The sequence below is a fragment of the Equus przewalskii genome, chromosome X (genome assembly GCF_037783145.1).
Source record: "Equus przewalskii isolate Varuska chromosome X, EquPr2, whole genome shotgun sequence".
Classification (NCBI taxonomy): domain Eukaryota; kingdom Metazoa; phylum Chordata; class Mammalia; order Perissodactyla; family Equidae; genus Equus; species Equus przewalskii.
This window is the reverse complement of record NC_091863.1, coordinates 50,816,268-50,833,243: the sequence shown is the minus strand read 5'-3', so window position 1 is coordinate 50,833,243 and position 16,976 is coordinate 50,816,268. Positions and strand designations below refer to the sequence as shown.

At 37.9% G+C, this 16,976-nt stretch overlaps 1 protein-coding gene across 1 annotated transcript in view; it reads left to right on the top strand.

Annotated features, from left to right (window-relative positions):
- EDA2R (ectodysplasin A2 receptor) overlaps nt 1–16,976 on the top strand; it is a 92,782-nt gene that overhangs the window by 53,709 nt on the left and 22,097 nt on the right. The window contains 2 exon segments of the mRNA XM_070603362.1: nt 12,311–12,364; nt 12,366–12,405. Coding sequence (XP_070459463.1) covers nt 12,311–12,364; nt 12,366–12,405 — 94 coding nt within the window.

Sequence of the window (16,976 nt, the reverse complement as noted above, 5' to 3'; positions counted from 1 at the left end):
ACTCTAGGCTAAAATAGAGATAATAATAAAGCTTACTTCATCAAGTTTTTGTGAGGAATAAGTTAGATAATCCATGTAAAATACTTGCACACGCTTAGCACAGTGGCTGGATCAAAATAAGCACTCAATAAATGTTAACTATTATTAATACTTAAGATGGACCATGAAGCACAGATAAGATTTCAACAGGCGGAGACAGGAAAGAAGGTGGTCCAAGCAGAGAAGACAACAAGAACAACTTTTTGGAGGCAGAAAAGCTCAGGGCATGTGAAAAGAACACCAGCAGAACTGGATTTTAGAGTAGAATTACGGAAAAAGTGGAAGTTAAAGTTGTCATGGAAGATTGGTGGCAAACTGTGGAAGAATTTTGGATGCTAGACTTTCTGTTTGATTTGGTGGGCGGTGAAAAGTCTTTGAAAGTTTCTGAGGTAAAGAAAAAAGTCAAATCTGTGCTTCAGGAAGAATAATCTGGTAAACATGAGTAGACTGGATTGGAATAGGAAAATACAAAGGGTAGATAAACCTGATGCAGAGGGAATGAGACCTTGGAACTGAGATAGTGGCTGTGGGAATGGAAAGGAGTCAATGAATTTAACAAGACAACACAAAAGTTGAATCTACAGAACTTGGAAGTTAATAAATTATATGAGATTGAAAAAGGAGGAATGAGAGAATCAGAATCTCTTGGGATTGGCTTAGACTTTAAAAGGTTGTGCATTCCAATCCCACTTCCATCCATTTCTGTGGATGGCGCAATAGAAAAGATATCCACTTTCCACGTTATACACTGTATTCAAGTCCTGGGTCTGCTACTCCTACTTATCTGCTGTTTGTGATCCTAAGTATATTATTTATTCATCATTCTCAATCTCAGGATTGTATTTCCATAGGACATTTAGAAATATGTATAAGCAGTGTGAATTTCTTTTACACAGACACAGAGATACTACCGCATTTGCACATGTGCCAACCAATTTGGTATAAGAAAAATTGTTCCTCCTGATCACTTACAATACCAGTAGTAAGCCCTGTGAGAAGCATTGAACTTCTCTGGGAATCAGTTTTCTACTCTTAAAAAGAGGGAAAATAGCACCCACGTCATAGTTTTTGTTGGGAGGATTAAAAGAGAGAATCCCCGTAAAGTATCTAGCACAGTATCTGACACATAGTAGACTTTTATGATCATAATTTGCTCTCACCCCAATTGACTTCACCTTAAAACATACTTGCTAGACTCTGCCTGAATATTTTCAGAGGGAGTATATTTACTGATACCTAAGACAATCCATTCTCTTCATGGAAAGCCTTGATTCTTCAAAGGTTCTTCCTTTTGTTAAGCTGAAATCAGGCTCCCTGTGGCTTCCACTCAGGGGTACCAGCCATTCTCTTTGGGGCCACTCAGAGAAGTCTGCTCATTCTCTACCATGGTAGTTCTTTAGAGATCTAAAGGCCAGAGACCAGATCCTCCTGCATCTTCTATTACCAGGTCAAATAGCCAACTCTTCCACCATTTCTCATATGGCATGATGTCAAGTCAAATAACACTCTGAGGTTTTGAGCTATACAAATTAGGGTGATGGTGGTGCCTTCAAAGTGATAGGAAAGACTGCAAAAGGAATGGGTTGGGTGAATGTGACAAGTTCCTTTGTGATTTATTTCTTAAGTTTTCACTATGTGCCAGGTACTTTTAAATCTATCATCCTACTAACTCCTTACCCCAACTTAGGGAAGATGTAGATCTTGTCTTAATTGTACAGCTGGCCAAATAGTCTCAAATAAATTAAAACCTGCTAGAGATTGTTTAGTTAGGAAGTGACTGAGCCAAAACTGGAAGCCAGATTTTTCTTACCCCACTGTCAGTGTGTTTTTTTTTTTGGTTTTCTACAGGTCTTTGGGTTTAAAGTTCAGGCTGGGCAATTAGACTAAATTTGGCACTAAAGAAAGAGAGAAGAGAATGGATCTTCTAATTATCTTACACTGGTTATTCCTTCTTTGAAAGACCTCATTTAGAGAAGCTCTTTAAGGGGGACAAAAATTCCCTAGTCCCAGAGGAGAGGCAAACGATACCTTTACCTGGAAGCATAAGTCAGGGCACAAAACTCTCCTCTGGAGATCTTCTTTACTTGAATGCCTCCTACAGAGAGTGAGGCATCTTTTGGAGCCATTCCTCAAAGCTAAAGCTTGACATTGAAGCAAAAGCTATTTTTCTCTGCTTTTTTTCTGGAGACAAACTTCATCCATCAGTTCTCCCCTTGGGCGTGAATGGAGGGATACGAGTCAGTTTCACCATCAGTCTGTATAATGGAAGGAATATTATTCTGTGCTCATGAGAGATATGAAAGTGGCTATAGTTTGTACTGGATTAGAGTTAACTGTGTATGTTTTCTATGTTCTTCCCAAAACTATGATTTCCTAAAGGTAGAGAAGATGCTTTATTCACTTCTGGTTCTTCCTCTTGCCACCAAGTCTTAACAGAATGCCTAGCTTAAAAGGCACTTGTTAAATTTTTTTTGAGTCACCAGAAATACATCCTTCCCATCCCAGGGTGACTACAGATATGATATCCTTAAATTACTCCAAAAGACATCACGGCATTCTCAAAAATAAAGGAATTGTCAACTACCATATATGATGGAATCAGAGTCAGATATCTTCACTTCCGAGGGTGTTAGTCATCATTATGGATAAGCCAAAAGGAGTGGACAACACCACTTCCGCTTTCATGGGCCACCTCTCCCTGACCCAGCCCACCCATTGGAATTGTTCCTGTGGAGGGTAAAATGAGCCAAAATTAGGCTGTGTGGGTATGGGAAAAAATGAGAAGCTAGAACCTTGGTAATATACTCACTGAGTAATCAGTCCTGAACCAGGGCCTATTCATCTCTTTAATTATAGAAAATAGACGAACTACTGGGCCCTGATTTCAGAGACTTGGATTCCAGTCCTGGCTCTGCCCCTGACCAAAAATGAAACTTTAGGAAAATGCTATCTCTTCTCTGGGCCTCAGTCTCCCCATCTGGATCATCAGGGAATGGGGTTAGGTTGTTTTGAAGAATCCATTTGGGATTCCATGACAATAGGTTTCCAATTATCTGATGGTTTGAAATTTTACCCAGTTACCAAAGAGGCTAAAAAAAATAAACCATAATGAAATGTTCTGGCTTGTGAGTATTGAGGTGCCTATTACTAAAAGAGTTCAAATAGAGCCAGATGGTATTTCATTATTAGGCAACAGGCAGCTGGGACTAAGATGAGTTTGAAAGTCTCTTCTAACTCTAAGATTGTAGGATTCTGAAAATTGTCTTCCAAAATGCACATTTATGTATGAGATCATAGGCTTCTTGTTATATCAGTTTCATCTTTTCCACACTACCCCACGAAGCCCTATACCTTTATTCTTTTTCTTGGGCATCTGAAAAAAAAAGGGCAAGAAATATTTTGGCATCAGTATCTCATCCTGCACAGACAGGCTTCATTCTATGGACTGATTCTCCCATTCTTATTAGAAATATAAGTGACCTTGAGCTATGCTTGCAATATCCATCAGTTTGTCTACTTCTTTAGGATATTTTATTCCCTGGCCTATGAGCAAGGGATAGTATACTTGATAGAATTTAGATTGGTATGGGAGAAAAGGCACTGTTCTTATTAACATCTTCAGAGAGATACAGCTACTCCAGATTGCTTGATATATTGGAAAGGGTGGAGAGAATGTGAAGCAAGACCAAAAAACATCAATGGAAATCAGAAATTAGTACGCTTGACTGAGTTTTATCCAGTTCCCAACTCTGCAAAGAAATAATACTATGAATCCAATTCTCAACTGGGACAACTCAGCCAAAAATATATCCTTCTTGGGAAGTCAACAAATATCCACCCCTAGTACTGTTGGTGGGGTAACTAATTTTTGATGATACCATAATTTCATGATATTTTTTGGTGCTCAGTACATGAATAAGTGACTCACTTTGCTAGGGCCACAGTAGAGCAAATCAGGGGATTTGAGTATTGGCTGAGTGTTCATCTGGCCTGTGGCTTGTCTCCACTGCTCTTTGCTCCTCAGCTCTGGGTGGAATAGTATCAACAATCATAGCAACCCCTCACATGTGTAGCAAAATCCAGAGTTTCCAGAGCACTCTCACATACATTATCTCATTCTTCCCTTGTACATTGTTCCGGGTAGTTTCTGTGCCTTTTCTTCCACTTGAAGAAGACTGTTTCAACAATCATTAAAAGGATATTTTCCCCTCATAATCAGCCCAAAGTTTTCTGGTCTTAATTTCATCCCATTTCTTTTATTAATTGTATCACTATACTCTTGGCTACACAGTTCTTTTCTCCCCCTCCTTTAACAATTCTTTCCCAGTAGTTGCCAGACACTAATCTAATATTTACACAGTTTTTAGCTTTTGCTTCTCTTCAATTTATAGTCTTTTAAATTATGTTTGTCTTTTAGGTTTGTGCTTTTTTGTTGTGAATGTGTATGCTCACATACATTTTGAAGGAAAATGTATTTAACTCACATGGTTAGTATTTTCTTTTGGCTGAATGGAAATGACACAGTTCTATTGGCTATTAATTCTATCTGTACAATGACAATTGCTTTTAATAAGTTTTTTTTCTTTTTCTATCCCAGCATCTTTATTCTTCCTGAGGCCTTATCTGTTGTTCTGTACACTGGAATAAAGGACAAGGTAAATAAATGAGGCTTCTTTAATTTTGCATAGCTCCCTTCATTCTCCTCTGTTGATCTACTAATTCTGACGTTACTGGACCAGATACTGCTATCACTAGCAGTTGAAATTCTTCAGCCACTTTGGAAATGGAAAGAGAAGCCCGTTAAAAACTGTAGTAACCACCTGTGACCTCTGAAATATTTCTATTCCAAGCACATATTATAATATACTTGAACATTAAAAGACAGTTTATTTTTATCACATTCCCACAAAATAAAATCAAAATAATGCATCCCCAGTCCTGAGGCCCCTCCACCTACTTGTACCAACAGCTGACACTGTTGTGCACCCCTTACTTAGAACTTTGCCCTGTACTACCCTATCCATGCTCTGCTCTTCCTTCCCTGGCTTCCCCTTCTCAGTTGCTGCTAGCTGTTCATCTTATTCAAGCTTCAAATATGGATGTCCCTCAATCTTTATTCTTGGTGTTTTTCTTTGCTCATCCAAGCCTCTGCTGTGATTTACCTAGGCCAGTGGTTCTCAACCTCCCAGATGTTTTGATTTGATCGGTCGGTCTAGGATATAGATAGTTTTTAAAAGTCCTCCAGATTCCGGCATGCATCCATGAGCTTATCTTTTTATGCATTCCACTTATCTCTAGCCCCAACTTCTGTTCTACACATTTTAATTGCCTGTTGGGTACCACCACTGACATGTTCCTCTGTCCCCTCCAACTCTCCATAAGTAAAATGATTTGAAAAACTGAGTACATTGTATTTTTTTCTAACAAGAAACTTCCCTTTCACACTCTTCAAGGCCCTGAGGGTCTCCTGGTTTAACAGGCAGAAACCCTAAGAATCTTTTCTGATTCATGTCTTCCTCTTAGCTCTGACATCAATGGAATTGTACGGTCTTATTGACTTTCTTTGTAAGCTCTGCATCTCCCAACATTACTTCCTTTCTATTCTTATTGCTACCACCTTTATCCTGGCCCTTATTTCCTAAGCTCGGGAAGTAACCCTGTTAGCCATTCTTTAAAGCACAATCTGGTTAACATTCACAAAATACCTTTTTGCCCACCTAAAATATTACTGATGGAAAATTAAATTTCAGTGGCAGGCTGGGAGGACCTCCATTCTCTATTTTAGGATTCAATACTGCATTGAAACACACACCAGACTCATGGGTCTTAAATTACCTGTGAGTTCTGGCTTTATTTCTACTAGTTAAATAGCTTCAGAGGAATCTTTTCTCTTTGAGTTTCATTTTTAAAAAATCTATTAATTGATGATAATAATCCCTGGCTTACTCCCAGGGCTATTGTAAGGATCAGTTGAGCTAACTAAGATGGAACCCTTTACAAACTGTGAAACCTTTCAGTCAGGGAGAAGATTGTTACCATTATTCTATAGATTTTTACCATTCACTCTCCAACAAATATTTATATAGTGCCTACTATGTGCCAGGCACTGTTCTAAGCATAGAGGATGAAGTAGTGAGCAAAACAGGCACCATGATCTCACGGTGTTTACGTTCTAGTTGGGAGAGGAATAGGCAATAAAGAAGTAAATAAGTAAGATATATAGTATCTCAGATGGTCATAAGTGGTATTGAGAAGAATGAAACAGGAAAGTGGGATAGGGAATAGGGAGGGAAGTTACAGTTTTAAAAGAGTGCTCAGAGAAGCCTCACTAAGAAGATGGTATAAGAACAATGAACTAAAGAAAATGAGAGAGGTAACCATGTGAATATCTGGGGAAAAACATGCCTGAATAAGGGAACAGCACATGTGAAGGCCTTAAGGTGGGAGCATTCCTCATTAGTTTGAGGAATGTCAAGGGAGGCTGGCATAGCTGGAGGTAAGAGAATAAGAGGAAAAGTAGTAGATCATGGAGTCAAAAAGGTAATGGGGTAAGGGGAGGTAGGCAGATCATCTAAGGCCTCATTGGCTATTCTAAGGACTTTATTTTTATTGAGTGAAGTGGAGAGCTATTGATGAATTTTGCGATTGGAAATGACATGATCTAACATGTTTTAAAAGAACCACTCTACCCTCAGCCTCTTTATCTTTATTGCCCATTCTTTCTAGAAAAAAAAATGAGTAGGTCCTAGGTTACTCCTTTACCAACTTCCCTCGGAATGCAGAGGAGCAGAAAAATCTTTTTCTGATTGCAACTTATATTCAGGCAAAACAGACAACAGCCAAAAAGTGCCCTTAAAACAGTGATTTTAAATTTGGTTGCAATGAGAATTACCTGCTGAAAGTTAAAAATTCCAAATATTCAGGCCTCACTCCTAATTACATCAGAATCTCAGAAATAAGACCCAAGTATCAGTATTTTTGTAGCTCTTGAGTTGCAGCCTATACTGAGAATCACTAGTCAAAGAGATTGGCCAAACCTTCATGGTGCCAATGGGGACTTTGAGTCTAACACTGGGGAGGGACATGTTTCTGATGGCAGAGTTGGACCTGGGAGCATTCTCCATACTTAGGAATACAAAATTCACAAATACCAGGGTAGGAGGAAGATAAGATGTTTGATAATTTGGAAGCAGGTTATAGGCTAGAGAAAGCTGGAATAGGAGTGGGCCTGGGCCAGATCAGAAAAGAAAAGGCTGAGTGCCAGCACCAAATGATAAAGCAACATCTGGACTAAAGGCCAAACGTCTGGAAATTAAGGCATCGTACTGAATAGAAGCTTGATTTTCAAAGAAAGTAGTGTTCTCAAGGCCAGGCTGAGCAACTGCTTTGATTTTTGCCAGTCCATTGCACGTAGGCAACAGGGTAGGCTCACAGGAAAGGAATGGGCAGGGTACAGACCAGCTGCTGTCTTCCTCACCTTCTTTAACTCCACACCTCCTGCACCACCCAGGCAAAGCAAGTGTCTTCCCTGAAGTCCTGAGTTCTTAATTTAGACTTGTTATCCGTCCTGCCTGCTCATCCTAGATAAAGAGAACATGTTTCACCCCACAGGCATGTGCAAGTTGAGAAGAGCAGCAGCCACAAGCTGTGGCCAGAGGCAGCAGCACCAGCAGTAGCCTGAGTACCTAACATCCAGCAGAAACGTGGCCAACATCAATAATTTAGGGCACAATGAGCTAATATGCGGATTATTATTAATATCAGCCTCATCGCTTCTTCCCTTCCATGTGTTCTTTCACTCTTACTCTGTAGAGTTTATTTATTTATTTATTTTTTTTTTGAGAAATCAAGACAGAAGGATGGGCAGGAAGAGTAGAGACAGATGAAATATAGACACTGAGGTCATTTTGCTGCTTGCAAACCTCTCTGGTTAAACCCAGTCAATATAATCAAATAGCACTTATTAGATAAATTTTGGTGAAAAGTTTGGTGAAAAAATCACAATTGGAGGCATATATAAGAATATTCAGATTAGCTTTTAAAAAAATTTAATTTGGGGGATAACAGGTAATATCTACTGAAATAATACAGGGAAGTTCACAGTATTAATGAAAAAGATGAAGTACCAAGAAAAAACTCAAGAAGAAAAAAAGGGTTGTTTTCAAAAAAACCCCTGAGATATAATTCACATAGCACAAAATTTTCCTTTTAAAAGTCTACAATCCACTGGTTTTTAGCATATTCACAAAGTTGTGCAACTATCACCATCATCTAGTTCCAGACCATTTTATCACTCCAAAATGAAAGTCATACCAATTAAGCAGTCATTTCTCATTCTCTCCTTCCTCCAGCCCCTAGCAACTATTAATCTACTTTCTGTCTCTATGAATTGCTTATTCTGGACATTTCATGTAAATGAAATCATGCAATATTTGTTCTTTTGTGTCTGGCTTCTTTCACTTAGCATAATATTTTCAAGATTCATCTGTGTTAGTAGCATGTATCAAGTACTTCATTTCTTTTTTTGGCTGAATAATATTTCATTATACGGATAGACCACACTTCGTTTATCCATTTATCAGTTGATGGACATTTGGCTTGTTTCTATTTTTTGGCTATTATGAATGATACTGCTAGAAACATTAGGGTACAAATTTTTGTATGGATATATATTTTTAATTCTCTTGGGTATATGCCTGAGTGGAATTACTGGGTCACATGATAACTCTATGCTTGACATTTTGAGGAACTGCAAAACCATTTTCTAAAGGGACTACACCACTTTACATTCTCACCAGCAATATGTGAAGGCTCCGATTTCTCCACATTCTTGCCAACACTTAATCACCCCTGTTTATTTTTAAATCATAGCCACTGTAGTAGGTATGAAGTGGGATTTCATTGTGATTTTGATTTACATCCCCTAAGTGCTAATGATGTTGAGCATCTTTTCATGTGCTTATTGGCCATTTGTATATCTTGGAGTAATGTATATTCAAATACTTTGCCCATTTTTAATTGAGTTATCTTTTTATTATTGAGTTGTAAGATTTCTATATATATTTTACATATAAGTCTCTTATCAAATCTCTATGATGACAGTTTTTTTCCTCCTATTATGTGGGTTGTCTTTTTATATTCTTGAGTGTCCTTTGAAGCATAAATCTGTAAATTTTGATTACGTGCAATATATTTATTTATTTTATTTTTTTGCTAGTGTTTTTGGTGCCGTATCTAAAAACTCATTGCCTAAACCAAGGTCACAAAGATTTATACTTATATTTTCTTATAAGAAAACAATTAAAATTGTAAACATTTTTATGTTTTCTTATATGAAAACTCTTGTAAGAGTTTTATAGTTTTAGCTCTTACATTTAGGGCTTTGGTCCATTTTGACTTAATTTTGTGTTTGGTGTGAGATAAGGGCCCAATTTGATTTTTTTTCATGTAGATATCAGATTGTCACAACACCTTTTTTGAAAAGCCTGTCCATTGTGTTGTCTTGGTACTATTTTTGAAAATCAACTGACCGTAGCATAACAACTTTATTTATAATGGCCATAAATTGGAAACAACTCAATGTCCATCAACCAAAAAATGTATAAATAAATTATGGCATATCCATGCAATGGGATACTACATAGCAATGGTAAGGAACAAATGTTGCTACACACAACATATTGGATAAATCTCGTAGACATTACATTGAGCGAAGACAGCCAGAAACAAAAGAGTGCTTTTGTATGAATCTAATTTATATGAAGTTCAAGGACAGGTAAACCTAATAATGGTGATAGAAGCCAGAATAGAAATTACTTTGGAGAAGGGGATGATATTGACTGGGAAGGGACATGAGGGAGCTTGCTGAGGTAAGGGAAAGCTTCTGTATCTTTATCTGGATAGCATTTGTGTGAGTGTATACATATGTAAAAAATTTATAGACCTGTCTAGATTGCTGACTTATCAAGCCACATCCTCTGTGATACTTTAGAAGAGTGTCCAACTGCAGTCATGGGACACCAGAGTAGTTCTCATTTTCTCAAAACTTAATTATTCTCTGTTACCTTCTCTTAAAATAAAAAGGCAGTTATAGCTGCCACAGGATACTGTTGACCACAGTGGAGAATTTGACATAAGGTCTGAATGTGTCCCTTGATAATGACATTTAACCATTATTAGACAGTTTTACCCATATGCTTTGACTTCTTCAGAACAGACCAGAGTCTATGTAATTTTGTTTTCTTTCATAAAGGCAATTCGTTAACCTTATAATTAAAGACAATTTAATTTTGTATGCTTTAGATAAACAGTTTGACCAAAAAAAGAGGGAAAAAAGCTGTCTTTTCATTCCCTAGGTCCTGATATGGGGATAGGCAATAATCCTGCTTTGCCTATACATAGGTCTCAAAGCCAGGGTTAGAGGGATGTGTTAAGATTTCATGCCACATGACGTTTATTAGATGGATGGGGCTCTGGAAAACAAACAAAATAAGGTATCTCGACACCCAAAGGCCAGAAGAAGCTGTTATGAAGATTTCAGATGCATATGTCAGGAGCTTATGTCAAGGGCAGAGCTCCTGACAGTGTTTTTCTGGTTTTGTGGGCAAGAAAAAATACAGATGAGTTGTCCAGACCAGTATGCTGGCTCTTTGTCCATGACACTTAATTCCCTTTTCATGAGGGCTTTGAGACCACTGATGGTTTTTGTCCTTAATGAGAAGGGTTGGTAGGGAGGAGAGCATGCCTACTGAGGCTGACACTATGGACACTATGTTTAGTGATGAAAATAACACAGGGGAGAGCATCTTCAGTTTGTGCAAAAATTGATTTTATAGCTCACTTTCTTCTGAATGAACCAATGGGAAAGAGTGGTCCGGTTGATGGTGGGAAAAGGTGCATTCAAGCAAGAATGCCATTCAGGATGACTTATCTCATTATCATTGGGGACTTTTGAGGGAAGAGTGATGGCCTCTCAAGGTACACATGCACATTCTCCTCTCTTCTGACTGGAAGTACACACTTAGGACTTTCAGTACTTTGAAACGCCATCTGAAATTCACCTTTGTATGAAGTTAAGGAGTGAGCAGAAGAATCTCACTCCATCTTTATCCTTGAGCAGTGATGCCCTGTGTATCAATTACTTGAGTCTCCCTCATTAAAATTCATATCTGTAGAAAACTATCTCTCTGCATGCTTAACTCTGTCTTATTTTGTATAGCTTTTCAAAGGCTTCAGAATGATTTGGTGGAGCTTAGCTCATTTAATCCGCTCAAGAGCTATATAAGGTAAGTGAGGAGCACACTGTCCCCTTTCTTTGGATGAAGTAACTGAGGCCAGAAAAGGTAAAGTGACTCATGCAAGGTCTTGGGTTGAAAAAAGAAGAGCCAGGTAAGTTGACCAACCATCCCAGTTTGCTTGAGACTATCTCAGTTTTATCCTTGAAAATCTCATGTCCTAGGGAAGCCTCTTAGTTCTGAGCAAACCTGCATGATTGCTTATCCTATTGCCAGGAATAGAACTCATATCTCCCAACTCTCATACCAATGCTAGTGCTACTGTCCTATGCTCTCTGTGTTCCTAGAACTGCTATCTTAGTAGTGTTTCCCTTCTCTACACCTTAGTATACCTGGGCATTTCTTCATGCTGAGTCATCCTCTCTTCTCACTCTGCCTAAGACATAAGCAATGACAGCTATTGATCCTCAAAGATATGTAAGATAGTTTTGGCAAAAGATAACCATGCCTCAGCTTTCTCATCCACAAAAGAAGGATGATAATCCTTATGTTACTTATCTCACATGGAGGTTGCATGGATCAAATAATAAGGCATGTAAATGTGCTTTCTAAACTGTTAGTAGTTTGTCAAATGTAAGAGACTGCGGTTATTTACTGCCCTGCAGGGAAAAGCCAGGTCCTTGTCTTATCATTTTCTTTTCAGTTCAGCAATTGTTGCAGCCACTGTGTGAACTTTGGCAAATTCCTTGGACTCTGTGCCTCAGTTTTCTCATATGCAAAATGGGGCTAAAAATAATCCCTGATTTGGTTATTTTAAAAATTGAGTGAATTATTACAGGCAAAGCATTTAAAAGAATTTCCAGCACGTGGTCAGGGCTACATGAGCATTAGCTGTTTGGGGTTGGCTTCCTCAACCCCTCTAACTCAGAGTCAGAGACTAGATTAAGAGAACCTATAAACCAAACAACATGGAAGCCACTACCTACCTTGAAATCCCTTTCCACTAGCTCCCTAGTTTTTGTGTTCTTTACCTGTAGCCTTCCTACCACAGATTGCCAAGAAAATGAGTACTGGGACCAATGGGGACACTGTCACCTGCCAACTGTGTGGGTCTGGACAAGAACTCTCCAAGGTAAGTCTCTTGGTCAGGATACTTATTTCTGTTACATCTTAGGAACCAACCTGGCAACTGAGACTGTCCAAGATTAGGAGAGTCAACCCCTCCTTTAGCTAATCCAGTTCGGCAGGCAAAATGTGGAATCCAAAGATTATGACAATAACAGTCACAGCTCCAGCAAGAAGTCAACCTGGCAGAATCAGGGTCAGGGGATGATTCCATGAGATAATGGGGTATCTCAAGAGGAGACATGGAATGCAAAGGCCTAGGAAGACTGTTTGGTATTAGGGAAATCTGCCAACAAAAGCAGAGCCCATCTACTTGGAGTTCAGGATCCAGATATCAGGTCTTGGGAATGGGAAAGACAGAACTGAAAGCTGAAGTGTTGTCTATGTCTTAGAAGGACTAGGCCACTAAGGAAGCTGCGCAAGGGAGGATTCAGTGATGAGGAACCAGGGAGGGTCTAGAATCCCAATTACTGGTAAGGGTCAGAACAAAATGACCGGCAAGGCTCATCCCTGGTTTGCAAAGCTGAAGCTGCTTAATTGTTCCTGCTTCAGGCCACTGTTGGTCCAAGAACCTGGGGGTGGTGTTAAATTTGAAGTACATTAGGGGCCACAAAGGCTGGAAGCAGACAGCTAGCAGATGTTTTCTTCACACACACACACACACACACACACACACACACACACATCTTATTTTATACATTTGTTCATTAACTCAGCAATCACTTATTGAATACCTCCAAAGTGGCAGACATGGTTATAGACACTGTGGATATGGCAAAACAGACAAAAATATTTGCCCTCGTGGACCTTACCTTTTAATTAGTGAAACAAACAACAAACAAGTTACACACATAGATAAATGAAGACTTTAGATATGAAGGTATGACAAGAATTATATTGTGGTGATCCAATATAGAGTTATTGGGTGGCTACTATAGATCAGGTAGCATGAGAAAGTCTCTCTAAGGAGGCACCTTCTGGGGAGAGGATACAGCAAGTGCAGAGTCCCAAGGTGGGAATGAAGCAGACATGTTCAAGAAAGAGGAAGAAGATTAGTGCCGCTGATGTATGGTGAGTGAGAGGGTGAGTGGTACTCAGTGAGGTCACAGACAGAGGTATGGGCCAAATCATGTGGAGATGGTGAGAATTTTCATTTTCTCTTTAAGTGCGCCAGGAACCCTTTGGAGGGTTTTGGGTAGGAGAATGACATGATCTTCTGAATGAAAGAAAATATGGCAATTATTTAGCGCAACTCCTTCCTACCTCCCTATTTCATAGCAACAGATACATCATTAACTGTAAATTTAACTCTCTACTCATAAAATTCTGTACCATGATCTGGTGCCCACATGGTTGGTAAGGGATCGCAAGACCAAGGAAAGGTCATCAGAGATTAGGTCATGCTGGACATTAGGATAGATCCAATGAAATAAGCTGCTTGGATTGACAAAATCTTTTCTAAATATCTCATTGATCTTCATGATAAAAAGTCTTGACACTCCCATAAGAACAATCTCTTACAAATGTTCCTGTCGTGTACATGGCCATTACCTTTAAAGCCATTTGTATTTACAAACCTGAACTTCTCCAAGGGAGAAAAATAGATCTTTACAGCTGTCAAACTGCTTTTACCAAACTCTCAAAAAGTGGCCCATGATGAAATATACATTTGTCTAGATACGTCTCCGGTTGCCATTTATTTCAGCACCATTAGAAAGCTCAGAGAACATGAATGAATTGCAATATAGTGCTCCTGCAGAAGCTTTATATATAAACAGCTTGTACTTGTATAGCAGTCTGTACTTTATAAAGAGCTCTCATGTGCGTTATCTCATTTGCCTTATAGTCCCACCAAGAAGGTATTATTAATCTCATTTTAGATGAGGAAATTAAAACTCAAAGAGGATGTGTGACTTGCTCAAAGTCACAATGACTCAGTAAAAATAAACACGAGACAGATACACATGGGTGTGAGCTCCAGCCTTGCTGTGGGCAAATTAGTTCATCTCTGACTCAATTAGAATGTACTAAGTTAAAAGTAACATAAAACTTGAGAGTGACTTGAGCTACAAACACATTTATTTATGTAACGCCTGGAGGTAGGGAACCTTGTGGCTGGTTGAGCAGATCAACAATGTCATCAAGGACCCAGGCTCTTTTTATCCTTCACCTATTTTGTCCTCATGCTTGTGGCCCCTCAGTTGCCACAACACAAATCATCACATCTTCACACCATAGTCAAAATCAGGAAGAAGGGGAGGGACAAAGTAGCTTGACTTTTATTAGGGAAGAAGTATTTTCCTATAAGCTCCTCAGCAGATTTCCCCTTATATCTAATGTGCCAGAACTAGGTGCTGTAAGTATCTCTAAACTGCAAGGGAGGCTAGGAAAGAAGTATCTCACAAACAGGAATGGGATTGCCATGAATGACTGAGAACAATCAAAAATCAGTTCTTGAGGCTGGTCATCTTGCCACCCAGAATGAAATCAATGTTCTATTAGTAAGGAAGAAAATGGGCAATGACTTTCAGACAAGTAACTAAAAGCATCTGACACAGCCTGGTGTTTTTTTTTTTAAAGATTGGCACCTGAGCTAACATCTGTTTCCAATCTTCTTTTTTTCTTCTTCTTCTGCCCAAAGCCCCCCATTGCATAGTTGTATATTCCAGTCGTGAGTGCCTCTGGTGGTGCTAGGTGGGATGCTGCCTCAGCATTGCCTGATGAGCGGTGCCATGTCTGCGTGCCCAGGATCCAAACCAGCGAAACCCTGGGCCGCCAAAGCTGAGCACACAAACTTAACCACTCGGACATGGGGCCTGCCCCAGCCCCATGTTTTTTATAGTTGCTTTTGTTTAGTTTTAAAGTTCACTTACATGAATTGTAAACATCACTGTAAATAAATTTTTACAGAAAATCAACACTATTTCCTCAATATATATTCTAGAAGTGTAATTACCAAGCTAAATAATGCATACAACTTTAATATTCTTGCAATATATTAGCAGATAACATTTGTGAATTTTTAAAAATAATTTCCATTACAATTAATTTTCAACAGTACATGGAATTCTTATATCTTAGAAGCCTGACCACATATGAAGAATTCATGTTTCTATCATCTATTAATTTTATGCTTTCCTTTGAAACATTAAATTGCTAATTTATGAGAACTTTGTGATAATTTTTTAAACTATTTTTTGTATTTGATAGGGAAAAACATCAACTTTTTTGTGTTTATTTGTTCATTTGCATTTCCAGTTTTGTGAACTGTTTCTGATTGCTTCTTTTTCTGTTTTATTCATTGTTTATTGTTCATTCTTTAATCAAGCAATGCACTTGAGTAGAAAGACATATACCAGAATATGGAATATTATTTAAGTCTTTTGTATAATGTATAAGATTCTTAAAAGTCAGAGATGGTTTTGAATTTTGTTTCATTTTATCATCATCTCTTGACTATTACACGTTTTCCCTTGATATATTAATTAGATGACATGTATTAATAAATTCCAAAAATTAAAATATCTTGCATTCCCAGGATAAACCATTTTTGTTTGCGGTTTTGAGTTAAATACCTTTTTATGTTTTATAATATTTCATTTATAATAAATAAATATTCTTATAGCACTATCAGCATCAAAATTTGTATCAGAATTGTACTAGCTTGGTAAAATTAATTAAGAGGATCAATACTTTTCTGGTTATAAAACTGATTAGTAGCAAAAGAATTTTGGGGGCCTTGATTATTCAAAATAATTTCCTTTTCCTCCTAATTAGGAAAGAGGCTCTCAATAAAATTTTTTCATGATAATTTGTTTTTTAATTTCTTAAGAAATACTTCTTCCATTTATTCAAGAAATTATTATGGAAAACAGTTTGATAGTATTTATTTTTTATCCACTATGCCAATCTCTGCTTTTAATTGGTGTGCTCAGACCATTATATTTAAGGTAATTATTGATACATTAGAGCTTAGGTCTACTATTTTTGTTTATTTTCTGTTTCTTGTATCTCTGCTTGTCTTTTCTTACATTCTTGTGTTTACTTGCGCATTTTTTTTAGATCCCATCTTGATTTATTTGTAGTGTTTTTGCATAGCTTTATTAGAGGTCATTCTGCGTATTACAATATACACATGTGACTCAACACTGTACCGGGATCAGTATTTCACCATTTCAAGCAAAGTGTGGAAACATTACTTCCATTTAGATTCCTTTACTTCCCCTACATTTAAATATCATTGTCTTGAGTATCAGATAGTGTTGTGATTTTTCTTTTAATCATTAAACACAATTTATAAAACTCATGAAAAAGAGAGTTTATTTTTGCTCTTCCATTGTTGTTTATTCCTTCCTGATGCTCCAAAATTCCTTCTTTTATCATTTTTTAATTTCTTTCCTGTTTGAAATTTTCTTTCTGTTTGAAGAACTCCATTCTTTAGCCATTCTTTAAGGGTAGATCTACAAGCAACAAATTCTTTTAGTTTTCCTTTCTCTTAGAACGTCTTTATTTTCCCTTCATTCCCTTCATTCACTGTATATAGAATTTACACTTGTAACAGTTCTTTCCTTCTAGCAC